Genomic DNA, 12085 nt, shown 5'->3' with positions numbered 1-12085 from the left:
TCTATACTATAAACTATACAGGGGGGGATGTCTTTGCTCTCCTGGCTCCTAAATGATGGAACAAGCTGATGACATCAGGACCGCAGAGAGAAAACTAAAGACACACCTCTTCAGACTCAGTGGTACAGACTAAAAACACTGACAAATTGTACCACTAAAAATTGTACTTGTACTTTGAAAAAAAGCATCAGCTAATTGACATGTCATGTAATGTGAAGGAATCGGTATCTACGGCAGCCACGCAATGCATGTTTCGTCCAATGGGAAACAAAACTAAAAACTAAAATATATCCCCAGCCAACGCAGTAGAAACACCAATTCTATCCTATCAGTATTACTACAGACCAACGGCTGCATCAAGAAATGAATCAAATGTGTCAATGGGTTGAGGCCAGGTCGCGACCCCAGCAAATGATTAACAAAAACGCTGCCCTGAACAAAGTGAACCATTTTATTTGTTCATTGTCCAAAAGTTAATGTCCATTTGGTCACATCAGAGAGCGGTGAACCATGTGAGTGGATGGATCAGCTCCAGCTCTGATCACCATGACAAAGCCCGATTACTTGGGTGGTTCCCTGAATTCTCCCGTAACAGTTTTTACTTCAAAATATCGACATGACAAACCTGGTAGTCAACATCTGGACTATTGGATGGAAAGCCATGACCTTTGGTTCATACATTCAAGGTCCCCTGAGGATGACCCGTAACAACGTTTGTGGCCCTCATCTGGGCAAAAATTGCTTTCCTCCAATACGTAGTTTTATTGTCCTTAAACAAGCCTTAGCCGTACTTTGTTGTACTTGTGCTGATTAGCAACGGTTAGCAGGCTAACAGAAGATGGTGTTTAAGGTAATGCCGGTTAAACATTTAGCATGTTAGCATGGTCATAATGTGATCCTGGTTGGTGAAATCCCAATATCGCTCACATAGAACAAGGTATCATCTGCGTAGAAATGAATGAGGACCGATAACCGTTACAAAAGAGAATCTACAGAGAGGAAAGATCGCCCGATTGCCTTCACGTCACAGCTTCGTTATTCAGACAGATCATCGGGTCTTCTTGCCAACAAACAAACACATATTTTGAATCAGAAACTAAAGCCATTCTTATCTTGATATTTAACATCAGACTTCAGGGTTAGTTTGTTTCTAACAAATCATAAATGTAACACATGTCCTCATTTTCTGGCAGTAACGGCTGAAGAGAGTAGAAAAAAGTAGAAAACAGCATGAGAGGTTTAGAAAGAACTCAGTCCTTGCTGCTCCAGTCGAGAGGGGGGGTGGGGGGTGGGGGGGACATTATCCAAATGCAGCAGATATGCTCTTTTTGCAGGTATTTCATATAAAAAAAAAGATAATATTTTTCTTCTTCTTTGAAATATAAAATAATACATATCATGAAAATGACATTTTTGTTGTCATAGTATCTGAGGTGTCCCCCCCCCCCCCCCCCCCGGTGAGGCTGATTGTTCGTAATAAGGCACGTTGATCCATTGGAACGTTTGCTTCAGACGGGCTGAAGAGTCGACAGCTTCAGCGCCTGAGCAGAGAGGAAAGAGAGAGGGGGGGGGGGGGGGGGGGAAGGGGAGGGGGGGGGACGTTAAATCAGAATATAAAAGCAAGTCTGGTGAGTTGATCCAACACCCCGTAACGACGGAGACCCGGGTTGATTACCTCACTTCCTGTATGGGCTGAAAGTGCATAAATAAATAAAGGTCCTCGTCCTGTTGGATCAGTGGAGTGGACCTCTGGCTTTTATAATGTTAAATACCATTGAAATGATAAAGAGTGAGTAGAGAATATCGTCAACTATCCACTCCGTCAAGATCAATAGTTTGTCACATCTCAAACACATATGTGAAAAGTGTTTCTTTGCAAAATCAGACAACTAATGGAATAAATTGTCAGTTTTTCTGGAATGTGAAGAGTTTCTGAGCGACAGCAGAGGGCGCCGCTGCACAGCCGATGATGAAAGAACTGCAGGCGTCCACTCAATGCTCAGTGTGTGTGTGTGTGTGTGTGTGTGTACCTTCTGCTGGCTGGTCATCCAACTCCGGATGGTCGGCACGAGGACGGAGCCGAGCAGAATCTGAGCCGGGTGGTAAATCAACAGAGGAACCGAGATCAGAGAGAGATGCTCGTAGCCCTCGAACACGATCTTCAGCATTGGGATACCTGTGGAGGGGGGGGGGGGGCTATTAGACTGCAATAACGTGACTATATATATGTGTGTGTGTGTGTGTGTGTGTGTGTGTGTGTGTGTGTGTGTGTGTGTGTGTGTGTGTACCCAGGGTGAGAGACTTGTGTGTGGAGCAGAACACGATGGCGACGGTGTCTGCAGGACTGAACCCTGAGCCTGACCTGCAGAGGCAAACAGGAAGTCACTCACCAGGTGTGACCTCTGACCCCACTGGCCATGGGTAATTTAATTCAGTAGGCTTTGTAATGAGGTGGAGACGAAGGAGAGATGGAGGAGGAGGAGGAGGAGGAGGAGGAGAGGGCGTAGGTGACTCACCTGGTTGAAAAGGCAAACGTGAGCAGCATGAAGCTGAGCTGGATGAAGAAAACTGGAACAAAGAAATCACTTTTAATGTTGTCAGAGGCAACACACACACACAGACACACACACACAGACACACACACACACACACAACTGACTGATGAGGACGACCAGCAGCAGACTGGTGGGGTCCAGCTCGATGTGGGGGTTGCTGAAGGTGTCACAGAAGGTGGTGTAGATGATCATGAGGAGGACGCCGCTGCTGACGGCGCCGAACGGGAGCTTTCTGCGCTCCAGATATTCCCTGAGGAAACGCCGACACACCTGACCCAGGACCAGCGGAACCACCACCGTCATGAACAGCTGAGAGAAGATGGAGGAGAAGGGAACGGAGGAGGAGGAGCCGAGCTGGAGGAGGAGGAGACGTCAACTTTATTCATCTGGAGATGATCAGATTCATGGAATATCCAAGTGATTGTTGAACACAGCAACAGGATGGAGGAGGAGGACATAGACCAGGAGGAGCAGAGGATGGAGGAGGAGGACATAACAGGACCAGGAGGAGCAGAGGATGGAGGAGGAGGACATAGAACAGGAGGAGCAGAGGATGGAGGACATAGAACAGGAGGAGCATAGGATGGAGGAGGAGGACATAGAACAAGAGGAGCAGAGGATGGAGGAGGAGGACATAGAACAGGAGGAGCAGAGGGTGGAGGAGGAGGACATAGAACAAGAGGAGCAGAGGATGGAGGAGCAGAGGATGGAGGAGGAGTACATAGAACAAGAGGAGCAGAGGATGGAGGAGGAGGACATAGAACAGGAGGAGCAGAGGATGGAGGAGGAGGACATAGAACAAGAGGAGCAGAGGATGGAGGAGCAGAGGATGGAGGAGGTGCTTTGCAGCAAGCTAGCCAGAGCGAGCATTTTTTACAAACTATAATAAAAGATTTGTTCCTGTTTTACAAAGATTTTAACCTCTGACCTTCAACAGTGACACCGGTCACATGATATTTGGGGTGTGTGTGACTTACAAACAGCAGCAGGAGCCCTGGAGTCACAATGATTCCCTGCAAACACATTCATCAGCATTGTTGTTCTTATTATTGTTGATGGCATTAATGGCAGAGAGCAGACACTTCATGAAGCTCATGATCTCTCACCAGGAAGCTTCCAAACGCGGAGTTGAAGATGGCAGCAGCCTGGAGGAACACACACACACACACACGTGTCACCATAGCAACACGTCGCTACACAGCAGCTGCTCCGGTAGCGACCTCCTGACGTCGGTGATTTTTACCTCGTTGCCTCCGACGGCCTTTGTGAGAATCACCGCTGAGGACACAGGGGGGGGCATGCAGCTCACCGTCTGTAACCTTGGCAACCACCGCCGAGATGAAGAGGAAAATAAAAAGGAGAAGAATGGTCAGGATCCGTTGCTACCGGTAAGAAATGGAATTGAAAAATTAAGAGAAGGTCAAAGCTCAGGCTGAGTATGTAGTTAACTAGTTAAATAGTTTCAAAATCTCAACAAAATCTAAGATGGAGAAACCAAGATGGCGACGGCCAGAAACCAAGATGGCTCCCAAACTGGTATCCAGAACCGTCACCGTTTTTATTGACAATATTTTATAACAAAAACGTTACGTTCACTTTTTCCTCCGCACCAGAAACGGCATCAATGAAGCCCCCCCTCCCACCCCCCACCCACACGCGCGCGCACACACACACACACAGTGAATGAGCGTCTTTGTGCCTTCAGGTAGTCTGAACAAAGGGTGGCATTCACACACACACACACACACACACACTACCCTCTGAGCAGCCATTGGTCGATGGCGGTGAGGGCGAGCACTTTGAGCAGCAGCCAGACGACCAGCGGGAAGAAGACGAGCGTGAAGGACTGGACGAAGAGGTGGAGACGCACGTGAAGCAGAGCGCTGGTCAGCTCCTGCAGGCCGAGGGGAAGAAGAAGACATTTGTCATCGGCTTCCGTCTGGGTTTAAATCAGGTTTTGGGGTCTCTCACCTCTGTTTTCAGCGACAGGCCGCTGTTGAAGAAGATGAGCGAGACGGCGACGTAGGCCACGGAGATCTCTGGTTTCAGAGGCCCTGAGGGTCAAAGGTCAAACCACGTCTTTACGATCAAGAGACACAAATAATACTGCAAAATACATACATTATATATCTACAGAATAAGGTCATACACCGTCTGTGGATTTTAATTTTGTTTTAATAATAAAAGTACCTGTTTTTCTGTACAAACAGTTACTTTAAAATAGAAAATAAAATCAATTTCCGTGCAAACATATTTTGCTGATAATGGAGTTTGTTTGAATAACGAAAAGGAAATTATAATAAAAGGGGAAACATCAAAAACAAGAATCAACTAAATATATATTTTATAATCGTAAATAAGAAATGAGCAACCGAGAGCATCACTTCTGACTGCGGGAGTTTACGAGGCTCCCTGAACGCACCACGCGGTCAGTGGCGCACAGGAGTCCGCTCTGATCTACAGGATAACACCTTCTGCCAGTGACGTCACAACGGGGTATTCTGACCCGAATCGACGTCACCAACCAGAGCCACAACGCACGAGATCCACTTTAAACATGACTAAATGCAAAAAGATATGAACGTGATATGATGAGAGCCAATAAAATAACACAATCGTGCCCGCGCATATAACGGGAGCGCGCAGCATTAGTTACCCGAGGAGGCGTGATCGTGTGTGTTGACTTAAAGGGCAAATGCAACGTGTCAATCGTGCCAGGGAGGTACACGCGCACACAAACGCACTCACTCACACACGCACACACAGAGGAAGCGCGTGCGGGGACCGACCAGCCATAACGCGATGTGTCAGATCCAAACTGCATTTATAAAAAGGTCAGGGTTCAGGGATCCATCCTTCCATCCCGGAACCTTTCTCCGGTCCACACGCGCACTCCTCACTGTGCAGAAGTTCAACAGATCGCATCGTTCACTTCGACCCTGCTTGAGCTCGGACTCGAGTTGAAAAGTTGGCAGTTTGCCGCAAGAAGAACCGGAGACCGGTAATAAAAACGTGTAAATGTTTTAAAGCTCATCAAGGGGACGAGTCCCTCCTCGTCGGTCCAGTCGACCCCGGCTCTCACCCCCTCTGACGCCGACGCTGGGCTGCAGTTTGGCGGACAGGATGACGAGCACGATGCCGATGATGAACCACTCCTTCCGGACCGTCGCCAGGAGCCCCATGGTTCAGACCCCCCGGGGTTCTCCGGGCCGCCCTCACACCGGCCGGAACACGACTTCACAACAGCGCCTCGTCCCGGGAGCTCCGGGAGACATGAGACGCGAGCGGAGCTACTTCCGGACACGTGACCCGGCCGTAAAGACGGAAGAGAGGCGCGGCGGAATTACCGTCCCCTTCAAATCCACACGAGTTATACGAAATATAATTAAGATCCAATTACCAATTAAAATATATTGTTTACACAAACATTTCAAGTTGAGTTAATCCATACAAATAATGTACGACACGACAAACGGGCTTTTATAAAGAACCATTGGTTTACAAGAACTTCATTCAACAGTTTATTATGTTGGAGTTAGAAAAAAACACATACTTCTAAATGTCTAATAACAATACAATCAAATAGAGAAAACAATTACAGCTGGTGTTTCATGCCATCAAACTGTAGAAACTGTAGAGTTGAAGAGAAATAGTGAGAGATTTATTCATCTTCAGAGAGACTTGTCGTCACAACGCTCTTAAAGGAGACTGTTTATGTATCCGTCAGAGACTCGTTTGTGTCCCGGGTCCATGTCCTTGTCCCCCCTCCTTCTGGCGGCGCAGGGCGGCGGGCGATGACATCACCACGTCGGCATGTTTCCTGCTGGGAGAGAAGTGCGCGAGACATCGCCAACGACACCTGGAGACACAGAGACGGGATGCGATCAGTGTCCCTCGGGCTCTACGATCTGACCTGGGAGCAGCCGCTGAACGCACCTGAGACTCCTGCAGCAGAGACACGTCTCCAGCCAATGAGAGGACCTCGCAGGCCTGCAGGAAGTATTCACACGCCGCGCTGTACTCGCTCTACAGGGGGAGGCAGTAGATATTATATATATATTCATATTCATATGGTCAACATAATATTCCTTCATAATAATATATCATATATATTCTTGTCATTACACAAAATGAGTCTCTGTCCCAACAGTAATACAAGAAAGAAAAAAGTGTGTTAGCAAAAGTATATATTGTATTGGAAATAAATAAATAATGAACAAAAGAACAGACATGCGTAGCTATTGAGTAACAGATTCAATGATTAATGATCGCTACCTGTGTGTGTGTGTGTGTGTGTGTGTGTGTGTGTGTGTGTGTGTGTGTGTGTCGTACCTTCTTGAAGTAGGCGTGGCCCAGACACATGAGGCCGTCTGCCAGGTTGTGTTTCTGCTCGTTGCCTCGAGAGATGACGACCATCTTCTCCAGGAACTGGAGTGCGTCATGTGTGTAACCCTGACTGACACACACACACACACACACACACACACACACACACACATATTAAACATTTGTACTCACACAGGTCAAGGTCATGTATTTGGAAGTTTAAAAATAGCTTGACGGTGTGATTGTGTGTGTGTGTGTGTACCTCTTTACAGATACAGCCAAAGCTTTGTAGGACTTCCCCAACCAGTCTGCATCCAGCCCGTCACCAATCTGGATGCAGGAGTTTAAGAACTGGACACACACACACACACACAGAAAGTTGTGTTGCACTGAATAAAAGAATGAATCAATCAATAATATTACAGGAAAAGAACAGCAATGGAACAACGAGGGTTGTGTGTTTATCACCATGAACACACACACACCTTTTTGGCCTTGTCATGGTCTCCTGCTCTCTGATAGGTCAGCCCGAGGCGATAGCAGGCTTCTGATTCGTTGCGTTTGTCTTCGGCTGAAACACATTCCAATAAATAGACCAATAAAGGATGTTTATTAAAGGAAATGCACACTAGTATTTCATTGTGTTCTTGTACTTTTAGAGTTCAAATTGCATTTCAAATTTAACAAAAGTTATAATGTAACTTAAATGTCTAATACTTAAAAGTGGTATTTCAATAGTTTATAACAAGTGTGTGAGTTGAATTTTCAAATACGTACATTTGTATTCTAATGTGGTGAAAGTATGTGTAATACACTATTTTACTATACTGGGTGTTTTTGATTATACTTCATACAGATTGTATATCAAGCTGGCTTCCAGTGGAATGTTTAAAACGTATATTATAAAAGTAAACTAAATGGAAAAAGTCATTTTGTAGCACACTTTAAATACATGTTACTTTACGTCAAGTATCTTGTATGTTAGATGTAAGTAGAACGTTCGTGGACCTACACTCAGCAGCTACTCTGCGGCCCTCGTGGAGCAGCTGCTGGGCCTCGGCGGGCGGCGCCTCCTCCGCCAGCCGGCTGTAGATGCTCCACAGGGTCCTGCGAGCCTCGAGCCTCAGGGGCCAGCCGCCCTCGTCCGCCTGCCGCACGCAGCGCTCCGCCTGCCGCCGCGCCTGCTGCAGCTCGCCTGGGGGGCGTCACGCCGGCTTCACATTGTGTGTCTCTGTGTGTGTGTGTGTGTGTGTGTGTGTGGGGGGGGGGGGGGGGGGGTGTGCATATGCTGTCCACCTAGCTGCAGGTAGATCTCCGCCAGGCGGGCCAGGGCCTCGGTGGCCGGCCTGGAGTGGCCCCCCCGCTCTGCGTCCGCACACCTGTGGTAGAAGTGCAGACTGAGCCAGAGGTCCTCCGGGCCCGAGAAGTACCGACCCAGGAGGAGGCGCTGGTCACAGGCTGCGGTCCAGGAGCCTGGAGCACACACACACACACACACACACAGGAAACAGTGAGAGGGAGACGCGCCCTTCATCTTGTGAGGTGAAATGTAACATCAGAAGCTGTCATAATACGTATAATAACTATTAGCATGTTTTCCCCTCTGATTACAATGTGGAGAGGATGCAATTATGTGTACAGGTGTTCTCCGCCTGCTCAGCCTGTCTCAGGTGCAGTAGCATGGTCTCCAGTTTGTCCCGCTGACCGTCCAGCGGGGTCCGGACATCCGGCTCAGGGGCCCCCGTCCAAACCCGATCCGGGTCCAGAAGGGAGAAGAACTCAGAGAACGACCTGCGGAGAACCAACCCCAGTATGTGCATGTAAGCCTACGATGAAAAGTATTCAATAAATGAAAAGGTGTTGTGCTAAAAAGGAGATCTCAGCTGAGGAGCCGCTGGTCTCCAAGACCAACAGGCCACAGGGAGGATACCTGTGGTAGCCATCCAGAAGCAGCTCCACACAGATGTTCTGCTTCAGACTGTTTCTGAACCTGAGACATGTGAGAGAGGAGGAGGAGGAAGAGGAAGACTTTCTCAGCCTTTAACAGCAAACCTTTCAGGTAATAACAATAAGAATAAGAACTCACCGACATGTTTCTGGCAGGGTGAGAATCTGAACCGATTCAGTTTGGAGAGACTCTTCCTGCTGCTTCCTCCTGCTGAACACACACACACACACACACACACACACACACACACACACAGTCTACTAACCGGTACACACACTACCCAGAAACCATCACTGCACACACCTCTACTCACCTGTCCTCCGTGCGGCTCCTCCGCTGCGTCATCTTCTAAAAATAACTAAAATGGGCCTGAAAGTAAATTCTATTAAACATGGAAATCAATTTCGATTTAAATCCTGAACAAAACGAATGAGAGGCTTCCAGATATTTGCTGTGTTTATATGTATATTGTATGTATTGATAAGCACGTTGTACACAGTTGTATTAGTACTTTTACTTCAATGGATGGTCTGAATACTTCTCACTACTATTAGATACCAGCAAGAGGAAATGTACTGTTGTATTTAAATACTTTGTCTCATAATGGATGTATAACTGCTGACGATAACACTGCACAGCTAATGAAGAGCTAATTAAGTTACAGTGAAGGATTGTTTTTGTGAATTAACGTGAATTACTACATTTGAATGAATCGGAATTGTCGTTAACTCATGCTAAGCTAACTAAGCTAACCGAGTGAAACTACAGTTCGTCACCGTTATTTCTCTTTTGAAGGAAACATCCGCGTTTCTCTCCCAAACAGCAGTGAGACACGTGAAGGCACACGCCGAGTAACTCACGCACTGAAGCTCCGTACCGCAAAAACGGACGTTAACTCGCGGTGTCACCGTCTCCTGCGCCGCCGCCGCTGCTGCGCGAGTTACGGCGTCGCCATGGCAACGGGGACCGGCCGCATTCCAACACTGACTGTCGCCCACTGGACGCAGCGGCCACGTTCCATTCAGAGTCAGCGTCGTTACCTGTTCGTTCATTTAAATTTAATCCTGTATCTTTACAACCAGTTTATCATTTACTAATTCTAAATAAACACAATATTTCTGTCTGAAATCTAATGGACTTTAAACATTTAAATCACACTATTTATATCCTGCATGTGGATACAAAACATTAAAAGAAGATAATGGACCAGAGAAACTCAAATAAAAGAAACGTAAAACATTAAAACATGCAGCGAGACCTAAAAGAGGAATTTCCTGTTGAAGTAACCACGTCCCGCTGCAGATGTTGGAGGTCTCACCACAGCTGGAAACTGTGTGTGACTGCGTTGGCTCGTCTGTGGTGAATATCACTTACTTGCATCAAAGAGTCGCACAGTTGCTAATGAAGTTCCACGCTGGGTGTTGTGTCGCATCCCGTTAAACGGGCTTCTTGTTGGTTCCGCTCGCAGTGAGATTTGTTCATTAACCGAACGAGCTTTTAAAGACACGTCCCAACTTCCTCTAGATAACAAAGTGTGTCTCTGCTGCTTTTCATCTCGGCGGGAGGAAGATATAAAACATGTAGTTAATCTGAAGGAATCAATATACTTTGCTTTGTTGAGCTTCACCACTTCAAGGTCTTCAAACGCCGTCTTTACTGCTGCAACAAAAACAACAGCGTATAAGAATAATACCACTAAAACCTGGAAGGACAATAAAATGCTAATTAAACACATTTATTTCAACCACTCATCTAATTTCTTAAAAGTAGAAGAATGAAGGCTGTTTCTGTGTGTGTGTGTGTGTGTGTGTGTGTGCGTTTGTGTGTGTGTGTATGTGTGTGTGTGTATGTGTGTGTGTGTGTGTGTGTATGTGTGTGTGCACTTGCAGTTGTTAGTTTGTGGGGCCATGTAACAGGGAGAACACCAATCTTGTGGGGCCCAGCAACCTTGTGGGGCCCAAAATGAGGGACCCCACTAGAATGATCATCATATATGGGCTCACAAGCCTCCCCTGACATGCCTGTCGCTTTTTTAGCACATGTCTCACAAAGTCAGAAAGTATGGAAAAGTGTGTGTGATGTGTGTGTGGATTTTTTACTCACTAGTGCCCCAAGTGTTGGAAAGGTGGTATAACATCACACACACACACTTCCTGGTGTGTGTAAGGGTTCAGCCAATGAGGGGCCACTATGAAATCTCGCGAGATTTTTCGTGAAGTCATTAGCGATATCTCATGTCTCAGCATACCAAAGCCATGCAGTGTTGGCTGCTCAACTGGGAACTTTGCAGAGAATAAGGTAGGTTTTTGTATTAAAGTATGACTTTTTTTTATCTGTTTCTCAATCTGTACCCACAGTATATTAATGGATTAATAAAGTAGCACTTTATTCTGTAAATTACAATTTCTTGGTGCTGCTAGCTGCTAGCTAGCTATATATTGCTAGCTTCTACTGTTAGTTTTAGATCAGAAAATGCTAACTGTTAGCTACAGCATTGTTATACTTAAGATATTTTTTCTGATGAATAAGTATAATATTAACATTTGTTATGACAACGCGATTACTGCCGCATTATTTAGTCACAAAAACCGTAATCTTGTTACTCTGAACGGCAAAAGTGTGCCGCTTTGGGTGACTGTCAATCACAGGATTTTCCCGCGATCGTCACTTTCGGCCAATCGGAGGCTTTGTTTATGTCTGTGGGGCGGGTCCAACAGCATGTTAGTGTGGCTTAGACGAACGCATGCAATGTTGATGAGTTAGGCTGTCTGACTGACTGCAAAGGCTTAGAATAACGAGTGCAGCGCTGGTGAGTAAGGATTGTTATGGACTGACTGCAAATGACTGCTAAAAGGATGGTGGACACGTTTGTTTCATACGGAGAGTTACGACTCCGTTCGCTGCTACGTAATTCAACCGGTGGCCCGGAAACATGTATAACTGATAACCTCCGTGAAACACGGAAATCGGCGTTTTTTTAGCAGCGTGAGTCACTTCTTAACACACGGGGGTCGGTGTCTATATACATCTGCTTTGATGAGTTGGGTTTGTTGTTTGACTGAGGACGGCAAAGGATGGTGGACACGTTTGTTTCATACGGAGAGTTACGACTCCGTTCGCGGCTATGTAATTCAACCGGAGGCCCGGAAACATGCATAACTGATAACCTCCGTGAAACAGACGGTGTCTGTATACATCTGCGCCGTTTGTCCCGTGGGTTTTACGTGTACGTCTGTTGGCGTTGCAGCGCTGAGAG

At 46.6% G+C, this 12085-nt stretch overlaps 2 protein-coding genes and 1 long non-coding RNA gene across 4 annotated transcripts in view; 1 reads left to right on the top strand and 2 right to left on the bottom strand.

Annotated features, from left to right (window-relative positions):
* Positions 1-437: 437 nt before the first annotated feature.
* Positions 438-5860, bottom strand: slc10a7 (solute carrier family 10 member 7). Its single transcript, XM_037480048.2, has 11 exons — positions 5638-5860; positions 4527-4609; positions 4313-4449; positions 3799-3874; positions 3662-3700; positions 3533-3568; positions 2660-2909; positions 2517-2568; positions 2289-2362; positions 2031-2176; positions 438-1541 (listed from the first exon to the last, which is right to left on the bottom strand). Exons 1-11 carry the CDS (start codon positions 5735-5737, stop codon positions 1509-1511), a joined length of 1026 nt encoding a protein of 341 aa, XP_037335945.1. The 5' UTR covers positions 5738-5860; the 3' UTR covers positions 438-1508.
* A 167-nt stretch (positions 5861-6027) lies between these two features.
* On the bottom strand, positions 6028-10014 carry ttc29 (tetratricopeptide repeat domain 29). 2 transcript variants are annotated; one of them, XM_037480006.2, is made up of 12 exons: positions 9606-10013; positions 9143-9211; positions 8968-9039; positions 8812-8871; positions 8521-8672; positions 8178-8354; positions 7894-8076; positions 7367-7452; positions 7144-7232; positions 6888-7011; positions 6492-6581; positions 6028-6414 (listed from the first exon to the last, which is right to left on the bottom strand). In XM_037480006.2, exons 2-12 carry the CDS (start codon positions 9172-9174, stop codon positions 6268-6270), a joined length of 1212 nt encoding a protein of 403 aa, XP_037335903.2. In that variant the 5' UTR covers positions 9175-9211; positions 9606-10013; the 3' UTR covers positions 6028-6267. The 2 variants fall into 2 exon arrangements, with proteins under 2 accessions (XP_037335903.2, XP_062414411.1); XM_062558427.1 differs by having other exon boundaries at positions 6888-7007; positions 9143-10014.
* A 703-nt stretch (positions 10015-10717) lies between these two features.
* LOC134107086 (uncharacterized) overlaps positions 10718-12085 on the top strand; it is a 4831-nt gene continuing 3463 nt past the window's right edge. Inside the window, exon 1 of the long non-coding RNA XR_009942600.1 lies at positions 10718-11127. This is a non-coding gene — a long non-coding RNA (uncharacterized LOC134107086). The remainder of the gene's footprint in view (positions 11128-12085) is intronic.

This window comes from Pungitius pungitius, chromosome 1, assembly GCF_949316345.1.
Source record: "Pungitius pungitius chromosome 1, fPunPun2.1, whole genome shotgun sequence".
Taxonomy (NCBI): Eukaryota; Metazoa; Chordata; class Actinopteri; order Perciformes; family Gasterosteidae; genus Pungitius; species Pungitius pungitius.
The sequence above is the reverse complement of the archived record's forward strand: the minus strand, read 5'-3'. Positions and strand labels throughout refer to the sequence as shown.

Excerpts from the sequence above, each read along its gene's own strand:
- ttc29 (XM_037480006.2), bottom strand. The coding sequence starts at position 9,174 with ATGACGCAGCGGAGGAGCCGCACGGAGGACAG. Across the intron at positions 8,872-8,967 it reads ACCCTGCCAGAAACATGTCG|GTTCAGAAACAGTCTGAAGC; the intron begins GTGAGTTCTTAT and ends CACATGTCTCAG. Across the intron at positions 8,673-8,811 it reads CTTCTGGATGGCTACCACAG|GTCGTTCTCTGAGTTCTTCT; the intron begins GTATCCTCCCTG and ends GGTTCTCCGCAG.
- slc10a7 (XM_037480048.2), bottom strand. The coding sequence starts at position 5,737 with ATGGGGCTCCTGGCGACGGTCCGGAAGGAGTGGTTCATCATCGGCATC. Across the intron at positions 3,569-3,661 it reads CCGCGTTTGGAAGCTTCCTG|GGAATCATTGTGACTCCAGG; the intron begins GTGAGAGATCAT and ends ATGTGTTTGCAG. Across the intron at positions 2,910-3,532 it reads CAGGGCTCCTGCTGCTGTTT|CTCGGCTCCTCCTCCTCCGT; the intron begins GTAAGTCACACA and ends CTCCTCCTCCAG.